The 19,944-nt window shown below is 43.5% G+C and overlaps 2 protein-coding genes across 2 annotated transcripts in view; one reads left to right on the top strand and one right to left on the bottom strand.

Annotated features, from left to right (window-relative positions):
* dnah5l (dynein, axonemal, heavy chain 5 like) overlaps positions 1-7,228 on the top strand; it is a gene marked incomplete at its 5' end in the record, with an annotated part of 132,302 nt that extends 125,074 nt beyond the window's left edge. The window contains 10 exon segments of the mRNA XM_080417549.1: positions 406-623; positions 1,653-1,708; positions 2,034-2,155; positions 3,190-3,340; positions 3,597-3,796; positions 4,687-4,875; positions 5,074-5,206; positions 5,895-6,103; positions 6,611-6,832; positions 6,967-7,228. Coding sequence (XP_080273675.1) covers positions 406-623; positions 1,653-1,708; positions 2,034-2,155; positions 3,190-3,340; positions 3,597-3,796; positions 4,687-4,875; positions 5,074-5,206; positions 5,895-6,103; positions 6,611-6,832; positions 6,967-7,194 — 1,728 coding nt within the window. The 3' untranslated portion in view covers positions 7,195-7,228.
* A 3,167-nt stretch (positions 7,229-10,395) lies between these two features.
* LOC308077020 (uncharacterized protein) lies at positions 10,396-16,139 on the bottom strand (the record flags this gene model as incomplete). The annotated part of the gene is made up of 12 exons (XM_080417548.1): positions 16,007-16,139; positions 15,748-15,883; positions 14,853-15,028; positions 13,663-13,816; positions 13,483-13,563; positions 12,858-13,028; positions 12,411-12,485; positions 11,866-11,937; positions 11,672-11,737; positions 11,223-11,279; positions 10,814-10,879; positions 10,396-10,616 (listed from the first exon to the last, which is right to left on the bottom strand). The coding sequence occupies exons 3-12, from the start codon at positions 14,919-14,921 to the stop codon at positions 10,396-10,398; spliced, it is 1,032 nt and encodes a 343-aa protein (XP_080273674.1). The 5' UTR covers positions 14,922-15,028; positions 15,748-15,883; positions 16,007-16,139.
* Positions 16,140-19,944: the final 3,805 nt, after the last annotated feature.

The raw sequence follows: 19,944 nt of genomic DNA, 5'->3' as shown, positions 1-19,944 counted from the left end.
AAGCTCACAACATGTCAAAGTGTGACCTGCATTTTTTAAAACATTTTTGTAAATGTAATGACATGCCCAAATTAGGGACGCCAGGTTGAAACTGTTTAAAAATCGGGACTGCATAATACCGATGTCTTCAAAAAAAAGTTAAATAATGGCCGATACATCGTCCCGACTCTATAACTCTTTCTATGTCCTGGTGTTTCTCTGTCTCCTCTGGGCAGATCTTGAAGCATCAGTACCTGAGCCGACGGTCATTCCTGGTTTTTTTTTCAATGTTTTGAATTGACGAGATCTCCGTCAATGGCAGGGAATGTGTTAATACCATGATAAAACCATGTGGTGGGTAATACCATGTGGGAACGAGGACAGATCATTTCAGGTTGTGACGTCGTACCTCTGTCCTGCCACCAGGGGGTGCCCTGCAGGCCCATCTCCATGGGGCAGGGCCAGGAGGTCCACGCTCGCAGGCTATTGGCTCTCAGCATGACGGACGGCGGCTGGCTCCTCCTACAGAACTGTCACCTGGGGCTCAACTTCCTGGACGAGCTCCTGGAGACGGTCACCACGGCGACCGCTGATGGTGTGCACGAGGGCTTCCGGGTGTGGCTGACGACCGACGTGCACCCCAGGTAACCATGGTGATGGTCACCGTAGTGATGAGCAGAGGTCCCAACCTCTTCTGGATCAGGGCCCACTTAACCCATTAAGACCTGAGGCCGAGTCTACAAATGTTTTCTAAATCCTAACAGTATGTTCCTATATCAGTGGTTCTCAAACTTTTTCATGTCAAGGACCCCTAAAATGACACAGAATATTTATCTCCAGTATGATCGATCCCCTGATGGTTGCTAATCACAGAGGGTTTCACTGTGCTTCCGCAAAAAAGAAACATTTAATCGCGTTCCCTTTATTCCACCTTTGAAAATAGCATGTCTCGGTTAAGAATACATAGTAGGAGCCGAGATACAGGATTTTTAAGTTATAAGTTAACCAAGAAGTGAATGGAGCAGTAAATCTTTGGATCACGTTATCTTAGGTTCTGGACGTTTTTTTTAACCGACGTCCACCGACATCCATGGCGCACTTGGATGTTGGCGACGTCAATGGCACTGAATGAGTTAAAAATATATATACTATATATTCAAAGATTTGCACAAATGTTCACAGTTTTTCAAAAATAGCGGATCTACAAGCTCATAGCGCGGCACAAAGTGACCCGCTATGAGCTTGTAGATCTACTATTTTTGAATAGCCAAAGTATAGAACATGGTTAAAGTGGTTCAAATCTTAAATGACATGCTTTCCCGGTTTTAGTGGTTTAACCAGTGGTTCTCAAAGTGGGGTCCGAGGACCCCCAGTGCAGTGGTCCTTGAGGGGGTTCCTGGGGGTGCCCAGCTAAATGTGTTAATATGGCATACAAATCAGTTGAACCACTTTAAGCCAAGAACGAGCACACCATTCAAAGTGATAGGGCGACAGAAAAGAACATGGTGGCCGCGTCCATTGAAGTTCAATAGAGAAGTGGTGCCATGTTATATTCGGTTCCTCAAGCTTTGTGTGTGTGTGTGTGTGTGTGTGTGTGTGTGTGTGTGTGTGTGTGTGTGTGTGTGTGTGTGTGTGTGTGTGTGTGTGGGTGTGGGTGTGGGGTGTGTGTGTAGGTTTCCCATAAACTTCCTCCAGTCTTCTATAAAGTTCACCAATGAACCTCCTCTAGGTAACTTAACACTGCATTATGACTCATTCATTCATTCATTCATTCATTCATTCATTCATTCACTCACGTTTTCATTCATCCATCTACACATTTTCCCATTTATTCATTTTTATTTATCTATCCATCTATGTATGTGCCTGCCTGCATGCGTGTGTGCGTGCGTGCGTGCGTGCGTGCGTGCGTGCGTGCGTGCGTGCGTGCGTGCGTGCGTGCGTGCGTGCGTGCGTGCGTGCGTGCGTGCGTGTCTGTGTGTGTGTGTGTGTGTGCATGCGTGTGTGTGTGTGTGTGTGTGTGTGTGTGTGTGCGTGCGTGCGTGTGTGTGTAGGCATGAAGGCGGGGTTAAAGAGAACATACAGTGGAGTGACTCAGGAACAGTTGGAAGTGACCAACCAGCCTCAATGGAAACCTCTGCTGTACGCTGTGGCCTTTCTACACACTACCGTACAGGTAATACACATAACACGCTGTGGCCTTCCTACACACTACTGTACAGGTAATACACAAAACACTGTTCGCTGTGGCCTTCTTACACACTACCGTACAGGTAATACACATAACACGCTGTGGCCTTCCTACACACTACTGTACAGGTAATACACAAAACACTGTTCGCTGTGGCCTTCTTACACACTACCGTACAGGTAATACACAAAACACGCTGTGGCCTTCCTACACACTACTGTACAGGTAATACACAAAACACTGTACGCTGTGGCCTTCCTACACACTACTGTACAGGTAATACACATAACACTGTACGCTGTGACCTTCCTACACACTACCGTACAGGTAATACACAAAACACTGTACACTGTGGCTTTCCTACACACTACCGTACAGGTAATACACAAAACACTGTACACTGTGGCCTTTCTACACACTAATGTACATACACATAACACTGTACGCTGTGGCCTTCCTACACACTACTGTACAGGTAATACACATGTCCGTCTGTCCCTCCGTCTGTCATCTGTCCGTCCGTCCATCCGTCCGTCCGTCCGTCCGTCCATCCATCCATCCATCTATCCATCCGTCCATCCATCTCTCTGTCCATCCATCTCCCATGCGGACTATTATTGAATCTAACCAGGCAGAGGAATGTATAGTTGTGACAATGTGACCACATACACACTGTCCCGAAAAAGGACAATGCCTACTGATTGTGTGCTGAACATGCCCATCAAGGGTGCACACTTGCTGCAAAAGTTATTTATTCAAGAAGACAATCACAAACACACTCATCTCTCTCACCTTGGCTCTTCCCTGGATCCCAAAAGAGTCAAGTTTGGTTTTCATGTTAAACTCTGCTGATCCGTGTGTCTTGCCATCCTTTGGTCATGTCCAGTCGTGTTAAGAGGTTACTTAGTTCCCTCAACCAAGACACGGTGTGAGAGACTAATAATCTCTCTCTCTCTCTCTCTCTCTCTCTCTCTCTCTCTCTCTCTCTCTCTCTCTCTCTCTCTCTCTCTCTGTCCCAGGAGCGCCGTAAGTTTGGTGCGTTAGGGTGGAACATACCATATGAGTTCAACCAGGCGGACTTCTCCTCCAGCATGCAGTTTGTTCAGAACCACCTGGACGACATGGACTCTAAACAAGGAGTCAACTGGAGCTGTCTCAGATACATGCTGGGTACACTGCTTCTCTCGCTCTATATGTGTGTGCGTGTGCGTGTGTGTGCGTGTGCGTGTGCGTGTGCGTGTGCGTGTGTGTGCGTGTGCGTGTGCGTGTGCGTGCGTGTGTGTGTGTTCTCTAAAAACTATTCTCTTCTCTATATGTTTGATTGATCCATGATAGCACACACACACACACTGTTATATATATAACAGGATTTACTAAAGTTCTAATCACTTTAAAAGAGGGATGTGTACGTCTCTCTGGTGTCTAGGTGAGGTGCAGTATGGCGGCAGGGTGACAGACGACCTGGACAAACGTCTCCTCAACACCTTCACCAGAGTGTGGTTCAGCGACAACACCTTCTCCGCTGCCTTCTGTTTCTATAAGGGTTACAGCGTCCCCGGCAAGGCCAGCACTGTGCAGGACTGCCTGCAGCACATAGACGCCCTGCCGCTGGTTGACTCCCCTGAGGTTAGAACCCACAACCATCCTGATGTTAGCAGGGGTGGAAGAAGTACTCACATTTTTTGCTAGAAGTGAAATGCCTGTATTAAAACAAAAATATTTGCGTAAAAGTACAAAAGTATTGGCTTACTAAATATACTTTATACTAAATAAGCTTTTTCAAAGTGGCAGATCTACAAGCTCACAACGTGTCGACGCAATGCATTGTGAGCTTGTAGATCAGGTAGATCAGGTTATTATTATAGGACCCAGGTTGTAATCAGACCTGGGTCCTAAAAAGACTGTTAAACCTTAATGAATACACTGGGTTTAGATCTTAAAACCTACTGTATCATTAAACCATAACTGCCCGTTGGGCATCAGCCTACTCGGAGACGATGCAAAGTCGGGAACGTTGCATGTTGGGAATGCATGCCCCATCCAGATATACGATACCCGTTACACCCATTCTCAAAGTACATATATGACATCTGACCTCTTCTCACTTCTCTTAACTTTTCCTGATATTTCCCTGCAAAGTTTTTTTTGTCATGTCAATTCACACCTGGCACCATTTCACACCTGGCACCCCCCCCCCCCCCTTTCTCTGTGACAAGGCTTGGACTATCTACTGATGTTCCACTGTAGTGCCAATGGCAGGCTCTTTGAAACTGGAATATCACATCTGTACCTGTTGAACCTTTGTGGGTGACCCTTTTATGCCCATATATGGAGAAATATGTATCTGTCAGTCCTTGTCCCTTCTCTGATGTCATCAGTATGCCCATATGGGCATATCAGTGGGATCAGAAGTGGTTCTGGAAGGGTCCGCGTTCCCCCATTTGAGAAACACTGCTATAACCTGTATATGACGACTTTTACAAGCATTTTGTGTTGTATGCTAACCCGTCTGTCAGGTGTTTGGGCTCCACCCCAACGCTGACATCACCTACCAGACCAAGCTGGCCAATGAGACGCTCGGCACCATCATCAACATCCAACCAAAAGACAGCGGAGGCGGGGCCGGGGAGACAAGGGAGGCTGCTGTTCTGAGACTGGCCAATGAAATGCTGGAGAAACTACCACCTGACTACGTGCCTCATGAAGTAACCAATTAAATGAGTGGTACTCTCTGAATACTGATGCTGCTGCTACTACTACCACTGAAGTGTGTGTGTGTGTGTGTGTGTGTGTGTGTGTGTGTGTGTGTGTGTGTGTGTGTGTGTGTGTGTGTGTGTGTGTGTGTGTGTGTGTGTGTGTGTGTGTGTGTGTGTGTGTGTGTGTGTGTGTGTGTGTGTTAATAGGTCAAAGGTCAACTCAAGAAGATGGGACTGTTCCAGCCAATGAATATCTTCCTCAGACAGGAAGTGGAGCACATGCAGCGCGTCATCAGCATCGTACGGAGCACGCTCACTGACCTCAAACTGGCCATCGACGGTAAGTCACAAACACACACACTCACACACTCACGCACGTTCTCACTGGCCACGCTCGGCTGCTACGCTCATGCACATGAAGATTTTTATTCCGCTCTGCACATGTCCGTGCACGTATTCTCATAGAAATAATTGTATGTAAGGTGACCACACGTGGATTGCAGAGAACAATCTCGCCAATCACAATACAGCACATGTGCGGACGCTTTTTTGGTGGATTCGGTGTGTCACTCACCACGCTGGGCAAGACCTAGCCGGTTAAGTGTCTAAACGGAAGTACCGGAATTTGGCGGAAGTACCGCCCAAGGAAATGACGTTGACGCTTTACAAATCTGTTTACATTCTCCGTGAATGAAACGAGTTGTGATTGTTCGAAAAATGTAGTTTCCGGGGGAAATACGTACAACGGAAGTCCCTCCCCTAGAGGCACTCTCTGCTTTACTGTAGGTCGTGACCAGGCTTTTCTCTTCGCAGATGAGTAAAGGCTGGGAACGAGGCTAGTCACTCACTCACTCACTCACTCACTCACTCACTCACTCACTCACTCACTCACTCACTCACTCACTCACTCACTCACTCACTCACTCACTCACTCACTCACTCACTCACTCACTCACTCACTCACTCACTCACTCACTCACTCACTCACTCACTCACTCACTCTCTTCCTCTCTCCTCTCTCTCTCCAGGTACGATCATCATGTCAGAGGACTTGCGGGAGGCGGTAGACAGTATGTTCGATGCCAGGGTGCCCAGGCTGTGGCATCGTGTCAGCTGGGACTCCACCACTCTGGGCTTCTGGTTCACTGAGCTACTGGACAGAAACCAGCAGTTCAGGGACTGGGTGTTCAATGGGCGACCGAACCAGTTCTGGCTGACTGGTTTCTTCAACCCACAGGTCTGTTTGATCTGTCTTTGTCTGTGCGCGCGTGCATGTGCTAGTGCATGCGTTAGTGCGTGCGTGCAGGCGTGCGTGCGTTGTGCTGCCTATGCACAATTTACATTTTTGGTATTTAGCAGACAGTGTAATCCTTATATTCTCTTCCCATTTTGTACGGATGTCTTTTTCATGGCATCTATTCTTGAACTCATTCTCAAAACTGTTGTCTCGTCTCGTAAGCTGTGGTTTAAAAGTAGTTGTAGCCCTAGTACTAAAGGGGTAACACACAACCTGGACCATTGATATGCTGCCAGGGTCAGAATCGTGCTGCGCTGCTCCCCTGATGTAATTCTTTGATGTTCACATTCAAACCGGCCCGTGATTGGAGAGCTTTTTGTCTGGGTTTTCAAATTGTGCCACGATCGACCACAAAGACCCTCGCAATGGATCAGTTCATCCTAAAGATCATGGTTGCCCACCACTGACCTACAGTATGTTACTGTGTGCGTGCGTGTGTGTTTTCAGGGTTTTTTGACAGCCATGCGTCAGGAGACGACGCGTTCCAACTTGTCCAAGGGCTGGGCCTTGGATACGGTCGTCCTTAGCAACGACGTCACCAGGATGATGAGGGAGGACGTGCTGGCCCCGCCCCCAGAGGAAGTGGGGGGAGTCTACGTCCATGGTCTCTTCCTGGACGGCGCCGGTTGGGACCGACGCAACGCCAAACTCGCAGAGGCGTCGCCCAAGGTGACGCAGAATTCACATAGATTCAGCTTCAGATTCACTTTATTGTCACTTAGGTGTGCTGGTTAGGTACATAAAAATACACTCATTGATTGATTGATTTATTGATCGATCTATGCATCCATCTCCTACTGTAGGTCTTGTTCACTGCCCTGCCAGTGGTCCACGTGTACGCGGTCAGTACATCCAACATGGCCGACAGTAAGCGCCAGCAGGGCGGCAGTGTGAGCGTGTACTCGTGTCCCGTGTACAAGAAGCCCCGCCGGACGGACCTGACCTACGTCTTCTCCCTGCTGCTCCGCAGCTCCCAGCAGCCTGAGCACTGGACGCTCCGTGGGGCAGCACTGCTCTGTGACTGCAAGTAGTGTGTGTGTACTTGTATTACTATAGTTCTGAGGGCCAAATGTTACCACAAGTATAGTAGATTTTGAGACGCAGACATTGTGAGGACCATTGTCCTGGTTTTAGGGTTAAAAATGGCTAAAACTAAATGAAAAAAATGGCATGGGTCCTCACAACTATTGTAAATGATATAAACATGCGTGCGTGGGCTGTTTCCCCAGGTCAGACAGAGAAATGGAAGGGGAAGAGAGAGGGAGAGGGAGGGAGAAAGATTGTGAGAGATGGAATGAGCAATAAAATGAGTCTGTTCGAAGCCACATTATAATGATACTGTCATCTGTAGTTATTTTCTGTAGTATTTTGAGTTGATTTGACATCTAATATCATCTTCCTATTCTATTACTCTGTATTATTATATTACTATTATCTCACATTCCATGTTTTATTTATGTCTGTTAGAAATACAATTTGTTGACTATCCTAAAACATTCTTCGGCACATAGATATTCTCACCTGTTATTCAGAACAATCACAGGTCAAAAACGTGAAGTTGCTGTACTGTCACACTGTTGTCATTTCTCTTAATAAAATAGATAAATGCTGAATCACCTGATACTACCTACAACTCTTAAATAAATACTATTTTTACCATCATGGTAAAGGAAGACATTACAGAACAGATAAACATGTGTGTGTGTGTGTGTGTGTGTGTGTGTGTGTGTGTGTGTGTGTGTGTGTGTGTGTGTGTGTGTGTGTGTGTGTGTGTGTGTGTGTGTGTGTGTGTGTGTGTGTGTGTGTGTATGGGGCTCCGTTAGTGCCACGAGGGCGCATGACGCCTCCTGTGACCACATGATTTTTTCTTACGTGTGTGTGTGTGTGTGTACACGTTCGTTCTGCGCGTGCACTGCACAAAAGCATGCGTTACGCGCTGCAACGCGTCGTGTACATTTACGCGTAGGCTACATGCGCTACAACCTGTCACGTACATTCACACGTAGTCTATTTCCATGCGCTGCAACTTGTCACGTACATTCACACGTAGTCTACTTCCATGCGCTGCAACGTGTCACGTACATTCACACGTAGTCTACTTCCATGCGCTGCAACTTGTCACGTACATTCACACGTATTAATAATAATAAAAAATACAATAATGGTAATAATAATAATAAGGGTAATAATAATAATAAATAATTAATAATAATAATCCTTTATTAAATAATGATACTGCCCAAGATATTGCCTTACTAATGTAATAACGCAATAAGGGTAATAGTGTAATAATGCAATAAGTGTAATAGGTGTAATAGTGTAATAGGTGTACTAATGTAATAGTGTAACAACTCAATAAGGGTAGTGTAATAGGTGGAATAGTGTAGTACATTCACACATAGTCTACTTCCATGCGCTGCAACTTGTCACGTACATTCACACGTAGTAATAGGGGATAATGAAGGTTGAATGTGCTCGGTGAATACAGCATAGCGTATAGCATCCATCCAGCTTCCTCATCCTCCCCTCTGCAATCACCTCTAGATTGTCCAGTTTAACTCCCAACTATGGAGCTGGCCTTCCTCACCAGCTTGTTGCCACCCCTAGTGTTACCCAACCCCCCACAGACCTTGGTAAATAAGAGGACACTGGCTACTACAGACTGGTAGAACATCTGCAGAAGCCTGTTGCACACATTGAGGGACCTGAGCCTCATCAGAAAGTACCATTGAGCTATGTAGAACTGGATATGTCTCTGTTCAGAGCTTCAGAGTTGCCGGTCTGGGCCAGCTTATAGTCCATGTGTGGTATATATGGCTCCTGCAATGAAATGCTGATCATTTAACATTGACCTCTCATGTCTGAAAGCTTATAATTCTGCAATCAGCATACATCCATTTAGTATATCAAAAAGTCTGATATAGACTGTGGGCGCTAGAGGTCCTTGATCATCACTTCGGGTGGGTTGGCATAAGAACGTACGTCCAGTCGTGAAGGTTACATCATACAAAGGTTTATTTAGAAGAGAAGTTACAGCTTCAGAAAGTTAGCAGGCAGCATAAGCAGCTATTATGTGGTCCCAAATATCTCTCTCCTCTCTCCTCTGCGTGGCCCTAATATATCGTTTCAGTGCCCCTGACTCGTTCAGAAGCCTGTTGCACACATTGAGGGACCTGAGCCTCATCAGAAAGTACCATTGAGCTATGTAGAACTGGATATGTCTCTGTTCAGAGCTTCAGAGTTGCCGGTCTAGGCCAGCTTATAGTTCATGTGTGGTATATATGGCTCCTGCTATGAAATGCTGATCATTTAACATTGACCTCTCATGTCTGAAAGCTTATAATTCTGCAATCAGCATACATCCATTTAGTATATCAAAAAGTCTGATATAGACCAAATTGAAAACATGAACTGAGGCTATTTGCATGCTTGACTTAATGTACCTTTTAAACATTCTTAAAAAAAGGCAATATCAGATGAACATCTGAAATCTATTTGACAGTACCTTTTGTTTGTGCAAATGCATTTTATAGGAATATCTCATACATTCTGTGTATAAACCTTTATCCTCACCTTAGACTATTGTTTAAATTATGACATGGGCTACACCGGCATAATTATCTCAATACCTTGCTTTAGCATGGAGTTATAATGCATTTGGGAGAACATTTCTGTATCCTCAATAGTTCACCATTTTAAATGAATTTCCAACAACACACTCCACTGAACCAGTTCCCTTTATTGGAAATGACAGACATTATATACAGGGGGACAAATAAATCTGGTGGACTTCAAAAGCCTTGGTGTGTGTGTGTGTGTGTGTGTGTGTGTGTGTGTGTGTGTGTGTGTGTGTGTGTGTGTGTGTGTGTGTGTGTGTGTGTGTGTGTGTGTGTGTGTGTGTGTGTGTGTGTGTGCTCTCCCTGTGGTGGAAAAAGTACTCAGATGTTTTACTTAAAGTATCAATACTGCAATGATTCAAGTACTCCGTTACAAGTGAAAGTCCAAAATTGTAAATGTACTTGAGTAAAAGTACTAAAGTATTGGTATCAAAATGTACTTAAAGTACCAAAAGTAGAAGTACTCATTGTGCAGAATGTCCCATTTCACAAGTTCCAAATATATCAAAAATAATTAGGAAAAAGCAGATCTACAAGCGCGTCGAGCTGGTAGATCAGCTATTTTCAAATGGCAAAATATAGCAGAACAATTGTCTTATGAAACACAAATGTACGTTATTTCCCTCTCCCTTTTCCAGGCCTGGACCTTTTCCCCCTTTTTTTTTCTTGGCACCGTTTACATAAGTTTTTTTTTAATCCACACACCCTGTGTGTCCACAAATCGCACTCAATGCACTTTAGCCAATCTCGCCATTTCAGAATAGAATTGAGCTTCTCATCTTCCCAATCGCCATTACAGATGGAGCAGTAGTTGGATGGAGGGTCCATCTGGCCATCTGCAAAGACAAAAATCAGTCACTACATCTGACAGGCAAAAACATTATACTTCTCTCCCTAATTCAGAAAGTAACTTTGTGAATATCCTATTGTATGTTTGTTAGTGTGTGACATTGCAAAGCTGTGATACTGATAATTCAGCTGCTGAACCTCGATTATGTCACAAGAAAACAAATGAGACCATTTGAATACTCACCACCAACAGCTGGCTGCACTGCTACAGTGGTGGATGTGTCCATAGGCCCCGAAGAACACTGGCCACCTGGAAAGAGAAAGATCAGTCACTACATCTGACAGAAAAAAAGTTAGAGTGTCCGCCCTGAGAGTGGGGTTCGATCCCCGGCCGGGTCATACCAAAGACTCTGAAATGGGGCCGAATGCCTCCCTGCTTGTCACTCAGCATCAAGAGTTTGATGGGGGTAAGTCCTGCAACATCCTAGTGTCATGTCCAGGATGTGCTTGTACATCAAGCTGCCTCACGCTACAGAAACAGGAGATAGGATGGGCCTCATGACTCGGCAAGGCTTACTACTACTTACTTACACCCCAGAAGAGAGATGCTAAGGTTCAAGTGGTTAAAGGAGTGCTGCACAAAAGAAGCATACCATAACACATTGACTCCAATGCAATTTCCACCGCACTCCGACCCTCTCTGGTTGGCCCTATTCCAGACGACACAAAATCATTACATGTTAGTAGAGTTACTTTCTCTGTATACAACCTCAGGAAATGGGTTAAAATGCCTATCCCAGTTTCCCCAGAGTTTAAGTAATGTATTCACATAAATGCCTTGTTTTGTCCTAAACCAGATACAGTATTCATATTAAATTAACAGAAAACAAAAAAAGAAGTCAATATTTGCATTGCACAAGCCAGAAACAGTCAAACAGATTTGCGTTTTTACTGAAATGAAAAATTCGATCAATCAACATCTTTGTGTAACACTTTTGTGCTTTTAACACATTTTGTATTCAGTTATTGATATCATTGAAATGATGGTAATGTTTGGTTCCATATAAGAAAATATATGAGCATTGACCATTTGAATACTGACCGCCTACAGCTGGCTGCATTGCTTCGGTGGTGGATGTGTCCATAGGCCCCGAAGAACACTCGCCATCTAGAAAGAGAAAGATCAGTCACTACATCTGACAGACAAAAACATTACACTTCTCTCCCTAATTCAGAAAGTAACTTTGTGAATATCCTATTGTATGTTTGTCAGTGTGTGACTATTTGAAGACTGACCATCAACAGGTGTCAGCACTACCACAGTGTTTGATGTGTCCGTGTCCTCTGGCTCCACAGGTAATTGCCCATCTGTTAAGAAACGTCAGACTTTTTTCACCACTGCAATAACTAACTGAAACAGACGCACAAACAAGTCAACTGTCACACCCTATACAAATCTGAAAATACTGAGTCTGCAGACAGCAGTTCATCTTACAGACAATTCTAACATTAACAAAATGTTGTCTTGCTATGCGAGGCGAGAGCGCGGACTAGCCGACACTAACTCGGGACTAGCGAGAGTCCAGACCTCGTCTGTATTTAGCCTCGAAAGGACATGTTGTCTTGAGATGCAGTAAATATTAACATTACAGAAGCCAGATTGGCATTTTACTAAAATGACAAATTATCTGGATCAATCAACATCTGTGTAGAACACTTCTGTTGATGGTTAACATAAGCTGAATACGTTGAGCTCGAATAGAATCGATCTGGGCTAACAGGTTACCAAATATCTATCATCGACCTAGTATAGATTTAAAGAAAAAAACGTTCTAACTGACCGTCTACAGCGGTCATCACTGGACTGCCTGATGGCCTCTGGACTGGGTTCACTGGCTCCTCACCGCACTGCTCAACTAGAAAGACATGGCAGACTTTTTTCACCACTGCAATGTAGAACCAATTCTGACAGAGGCACACCACATACAAACGTGAAAATACTGATCTGCAGACAGCAGTTCATCTTACAGGCACAATTCTAAAATTAACAAAATGTTGCCTTGAGATTTAATGTGTCCTCAGTTAGTTTTCCCTTTTGCAAGTTTTGCCTTCTTGCCAATTATGTTGCAGGGGGACAGTAGTGTTATGTCAATGATAAACACACGTGAACTGTGTAGTCTAGTGTGTACCCACCCAGAGGTGCAGAAAAACATTCCTCATATTGCTCCAACCATAAGGTGGTACCATTGTCTGTTTAAGGTCTATGTGCAAATCTCAAGATCACTTACTTATTTCAAAAGACATCTGCTCTGCAGCTTTCAGTACTTTTTCAAGTTGATGTCTTCCATAACGGCTTGGTTTTATGAGGCTGAGGCCATCAGGCAGTCCAGTGACATTGATGACCACCTTTCCAGCTTTTAGGGACTGGTACGGTACACTACCATGACCCCCGGCCTCCTCTATAATGACACACACACACACCTCATAAAAATGTATACATACACAAAATATGGCTGATAGCCACTCAAACAGACAGACCCTGGTATAACCAGTCTTCATAATGTACAGACTTTGGATGCAATGATTCTGTGATTGGTGACTGCATTCTAACAGGCTTCATTTAAAGCTACAATCTGTAAGTTTCATGTCCGTCGTCTACCTCTCCTGACGGAAAATTACAATACTATAACTACAATCAAATTACAAATTACAATAAAGATGGTGGTGCATCTACTGTCCAATCTGGTGTGCCGTCTGTTTCAAATAACTTTGAGACTCAACCAGTCCTACCAGACACCAGGGCCTATATTTATCAAGAGTGGGGAGACAACCTCTAAGCAGAAACAGATGTGCTGGTTGTCTTATTATTATTAATGAATGTATTAATTGCATTAGTCTAAAAGACGCATTTACTGTATTTTTGGTTGAAAAGATCCTGCACCCTCTTCACAACTTCACCTGGCGTCTCTTTGGTGGCAGAAGACATGGAGCTAGCTGCAAATGTAATGAAAATACAAAAAAGGGAAAAAAATCAAGTAACTCTCCCATAAGACAAGTTTGGCTTTATCTGTGTGAGTGTGTATTTGTATAAACCTTTAAAATGCAAAGCAAAATTGTCGCTCGTGTCAGTCGAGTTGAGAAAGTCGGTCGCTCCCCTGCTGCCGACTTCGTGGACTGCCAGGTCTGCCTTTTGGCGGTCGAAAGCTAAAGCCATCGTTTCCACTCCCAACACCTCCAGACCGGCCACCTTTAATCACATTTAGATCCACAAATAAGCATGAAGTCATAACAGGGCTGGGAAAAATGTCTTTAACCAACATGTACAGAACCATGTGGAGAGATAAGTATTACACAGATAAGGTTTCTGAGAAGAGGCTGCGTTTGAAATCACTCCCTGTTTCCTATCGATTGTTTAAATGTATGCTTTGTGTGCCCTTAAAAATTAAAACAATTCCACAATGCAATGTGGCACATTCCATAGATATGATAGTGTCTTATTTAGGGAGGAATTCATAAGTGAAAAGTAGAAATGATTTCAGACACAGCTTTGGAAACTACATATTTTGATAAGATTATCAAATCATGTCAATAACATTAAGAACATTTTGTTTATTCAGTTGAATTTGAATTATTTCTAGAACTTTGTAAACTAGAGGGCACTTGGTAAAGCGCATACATAAACAATTCAACCCAAAATGCAATCAATTTGTCCTCGGCCAATCACATCTAAAAGTTCAATCGAAGTGTGCCCATTAGTTTTTGAGATATCCTGCTACAGTAACAAGCAAACGCAGGTGAAAATATTACCCCTCCCAACTTTTTTACGCTGAGGTAATTACGTTCATCGCCATGTCCTGCCCATAACACAGTTGCTGACAAACATTATTAGCAATGACTCTAGAATTGCATAGCCAGATGAGCAGACTCTCCAAATACTAACACGTCTGGGGACATCTAAAGTCACTTTTGGGGCTAAAACGGGGTGGAAAAACTATTTGGATTTTTTTTAAATTACAGCATCACAGAACAAAGGCAAAGAGTTTAGGCCGTTCCAAAATATCATTGCTGACGGGTGGAAACCAATGTAGCTATTATTTAGCTTGTTAATACTTTTCAAGATTGCTGCCTGACAGCAACGATATGGACTGGCATCAGGATTGGTTTTCAAAGCAGTAGGCATAGTTTTGTTAACTCTGGTTCTCTCCGTTGCCCAAGCCTATTCAAAGAATTTAGAGGTCCCCAGACGTATCAGTAGGCGGAGAAATCTTATATTTATTCCAAACCTCTATCTTGAGCTGCCTCAGGTGCCTTTGAATCTTAAGCTCCCTCTGCTCAGGGCTAAGGGGCTTCATTCTTCCTGCAGCCTCTACAGCTGCCGCCTCAGATCGGTAGGCACTCTTCTGACCATTGTCTAACGATGACCAAAGACAGTTGATCTCTTTGAGACTAGCCTTAGTGCCTGAGAATGGAGGGGGGGGGGTAAAGGTTAGGGTGATAAAGGTTAGTCTCTGACATAAACACAACAGTAAGGTCTGAATAGTAAATTTTAATGTACCGGAAGACAAGATAAGGCAAAACTAATAGGAGCAGCTACACCTACTTGTCATTATGACGGGCTGGGCAATATATCTGGTATCTATCCATCTAATCCTTCCTGTACCTATCCTGTGTTTCATGCTTACTGCAGTTGCTGCTACGACACCTGAATTTCCTCTAAATATTGTAATATTCTAATGTGGCATAAGTGCTGTCTTTTACTGGTTTTGAAGGCTGCTGAATTTACCTAACTGTTCTAGTTATATTGTTTGCTTTTACCCATTTTATGCATTTATGTTCACATAACTGATGATTATCAACAATAATCTACAATACGAGGTATTTGGTGAAAAATATGGTGATATTTGATTTTGTCCATATTGCCCAGCCCTACTAGAGAATGAATGCAAGATGTGTATCTTAATTTTTCAACAAAATAACACAGAGAGAACAAACATAAGTAGTGCAATGTATAATAAGGTTCTTGAATAGGCATACTTTTTAATCAATTAATTGATCACATCTGAAATGCAGACAAAAGCTTTATTCAACCCCTATTATCATCCCTAACTAAGTTAGTTCTAAATGGTTTATCATATGTTGCAATATAATACCTGACAGATACAAGACTTATTCTCTCACCGCTGTTTTTCAGATGCCCCCCAATGAACAGGTTATAACCTGATACGGCTCTTGTGTGCAACTTGGCCTTTGGGGGGGGCTTTGCAGTTGAGGTTGAGGGAGGGTTTAGAACCCTCTTGTGATTTCCAATCCAGTTCTAAAAAGACACAAACAGACATTAAGAATAGTTAATACTGTAATGTAATAAAATGTCATACTGTATTTACAAGGTCGATTCTAATTCCAAATCAAAATACACCATAGAGTGAAGGAACCTTACTTTTATGACATCAGGTGTCAAACCAGTGGCTTCAGCAGCCGTCAGAACTAATGGTGAGGAAAACGGAGGTCATTCCCTCAAGGAATGATGCCTTCAACGCCTCCTTCTGCTCATCCGTTATGAGAGATCTTTTCACTTGTGGAATAATCAAGACAAAGCAAATCAGTACTGAAAAATAATTACAAATCTTATATACTTTGTTGACTGGGGTCCCCCAGAGGTCTATTCTTGATCCATTCCTTTTTGCGCTTTATGCCAAATCTCTTCACCGAAAATAGATCTAAGCCTGAACATCTGCTATTGTCATTCGAATGTTTGCCTATTTTCGCCTATTTTGACTTGCCCAGAACAGGGAAGCTAAGTTTCATGTGGTTAAGTGATCTGCATATTTAACATGCCATCTAGCCAGTAAAACAATAGTTTAATACTTATACATTTTCACACTTGACAAACATTCTAAATGGGTTTATCGCCTGTTGCAGTGTTAGTGAATATTAGTACGTAGCTGACAGGAAATAATCTTTTCCACTGCCAACTATGTAATCAAGAGCTTACCTTTTTCTGCCATTGGGCCTGAAACATAGAAAATAGAGATACTTAGATTACATGCTTCTATTTTTATTGAACAATGAAGATACTAGTCTTTTTCATTTAACACATACTGATGTGGGAAGTATGCACAGTCAATCATAACAAGTACCAGTGAAGGTCTGTGAGCTATGAAAACAAATGGGAGTAATAATGGGAGTCAAATATAAGTACGTTTTTGAATACATTTTCAGTAGGCTGAATGTCTGATAGGCTGATGTCATGCTTGGATGTATGAACGTAAACATAGCACAACCAATGTGTTATGTATATGGCGTTGTATGGCGTTGTCGCGCACTGTACATCACTGTTACAGTAGGTTAATAGTGACAATGGATCTGAACACTGAACACAACAGTAAATGGAAAACTGCCCTGCAAAAAGCTTGGTGATGGGATGGGAGGTTAAGATAGATTAGTCCAGTGGTTCTCCAAGTGGGGTCCTGGGACCCCCAGGGGTCCTTGAGGGGGTCCCCAGTCAAATGATTGATAGTAAGGAACCAAATGGACCCTTGCGGGTCTGTAACTCTGAGTGTACAAATGGACCCTTATGGGTAAGTCAGAGTACAAATGTAACCAAATGGACCCCTTACAGGCCTGTAACTCTGAGAGAGTAAAATGTAACCAAATGGACCCTTACAGGTCTGTAACTCTGATCTAAGAGAGTACACATGTAACCAAATGGACCCTTATGGGTCTGTAACTCTGAGAGAGTACAAATGTAACCAAATGGACCCTTACAGGTCTGTAACTCTGATCTAAGAGAGTACACATGTAACCAAATGGACCCTTATGGGTCTGTAACTCTGAGAGAGTACAAATGTAACCAAATGGACCCTTACAGGTCTGTAACTCTGATCTAAGAGAGTACACATGTAACCAAATGGACCCTTATGGGCCTGTAACCCTGAGAGAGTACACATGTAACCAAATGGACCCGTTCACTCTCAGATACAATTGATTTTACAGTATATATTGGGGTCCCAGAGATAAAAACGCCATCAAATGGGGGTCCATGGCCTAATGCATATCAAACTGGGTTCATTGAAATTAAAATGGTTCGTAATCACTGCTTTAGCCTTGGGGGGGGGGGGGGGTAGTCTCTTTTGGGGGTCCCTGACGTATCTTTTCAAATGAGGGTCCACGTGGGATAAAAATATGTATCAATTTGGGGGGCCTTGACATGAAAAACATACCTAGTGTATAGGAATATCATATAAATCATCAATTTATCATAACTAGTGCAGTGAGCCAAGATCAACAACGAACCACGCAAGGCCAACGCAAAACTAGCGTTAATGCAACGTTAATAAACTTTTGTAAATACATTGGTCTTACATTCATACATTTAACTTAAACTACATCAAACAATTTTACTGTTTCAACATAATTAGAACTGTTACCTGTGAAGTATGCATATATAGATACAAGTAGACTCCAGTCCAATGCGACTCCAGTCCAGTGCAGCAGGTGCTGTGTGTCTGCAATCAGGACGTGGGGGGGGCGGCATAGAGACTCTGGGCTCTATTCAGAGCCAGATTTGAACAAACCACTAATTAGGGATGAAGGACTAGGCAAGAGGCGTTTCCCCGCAAAATTCGGTATTCTATGGCACCCCCGTGACCCGCCAAACACCTGAGCTACCCGTTACATTATGCATAGGTGTGGTTTGGGCGTTACAATGATAAAACCAATCACCGTGCCAGAAGCCATTGCCTTTAAGAGAAGACTGCGCTAGCCGTCATCCCGATCCAATATATGCTCTAGCCTATCTACCTGTCTGCACTGTTGCCTGGTCTGATTATTATAAGCCACATTGGGCTTGTTTTCCTTCTTTTTTTTTATTTTATCCAAATACATTTTTATATTAATTTGTAGCCTATTGTGTTCACAATAAGCTTGTCATATTAGTCAGATCCGGAATAGTATATGAAAGCCATTTAAAATATGTATACTATTGGTACACACTGGCTGCTCCCAAATAATTAATTACATCATGTTGCGACAACGCTCCTACGTGGTACACAGACAAACAGTAGCACATGGGTATAATAAATTGGACAGTTTTAGGAAAGGTCTATAGCCTACAGTATGTACTCACGTTGGCTGTTATCGTTCTATTTCCACCGTTCTAATGGATTCCAGGGGTGTGTAAACATCTCTGAAGTTGCTCCATAGTTTCCTCTGAAGTGACGCAGTTAATTAAAGTTAACTTACATCCATATTGTCCCCGTTATCTTTCATCATCCACCTTTGTTCAGTAATCCCGAACAGAGCTAAACTTTAAGTTTACATCAATCAAAGCCTCTCAAATCCAGACACATTGCTGCGATGCGTATGTGCGTCGCCTATACCTACCCAAAATAACAGACATACAAGCTATCAACGGCGCTGCATCATGTCGTGTCGACAGCTACAGATCTGTTATTTTGGACAGCACAATGAGGCGCGCGCGCGCCACGGAGTAGCCTATCACTAAACCAAAAACATTACATTACGTGGTCAACAACATAGCCTACTAGACATGTAACTTGCTTGGAGCTTTTAATGCAGTGGTTCTCAACCTGTGGGTCGAGACCACAATGGAGCACCCAACGCCTGGCGAGCTTGTAGATCTGCTATTTTCACAATATTTATCTGTGGAACCGAGTCAAACAAAATGGGGGGGTCCCCAGTTCAAATATGGTTATTTTGGGGGGTCATGAACGTAGCGTTTGCATGGGAGGCGTTGTGAGCTTGTAGATCTGCTATTTTCAAATAGCTGATGTATATGTTAGAGTGCTCATGTGGCCCATAGTCGCTTGACTCGCTTCTTTTGGGCTGGTTTTCCTAGACCTGGTTGCTTGTTACGGTACGTTTTAACAGCGGGCGACTCTCGGGCGATCACCGGCGACATCGTCCAAAAGATAAAGAAAGTCTATGAGAGCCGGCGTCTACTGGCGATAGGGCGATGGGCGATGAAAAGATGGATTTTCTTTATCTTTTGGACGATGTCGCCGGTGATCGCCCGAGAGTCGCCCGCTGTTAAAACGTACCGTTAGTTGTTTTTCCTCACAACACTGGCACTGATGATAACTAGACGGCAGCCGTCATAGAATCAAAATGACCCCGCTGGGAGTGGTGGTGGCGTTTGTGGTAGAGTGACCATGGGTTTATATGAAGAGAGAGAGCGCATATGCGGTAGAGTGAGCATCGGTTTATATGAAGAGAGAGAGCGCATATGCGGTAGAGTGAGCATCGGTTTATATGAAGAGAGAGAGCGCATATGCGGTAGAGTGAGCATCGGTTTATATGAAGAGAGAGAGCGCATATGCGGTAGAGTGAGCATCGGTTTATATGAAGAGAGAGAGC

This window comes from Gymnoscopelus braueri (assembly GCF_963280865.1).
Source record: "Gymnoscopelus braueri genome assembly, chromosome: 21".
NCBI lineage: Eukaryota > Metazoa > Chordata > Actinopteri > Myctophiformes > Myctophidae > Gymnoscopelus > Gymnoscopelus braueri.
This window is presented reverse-complemented; position numbering and strand designations above follow the sequence as displayed.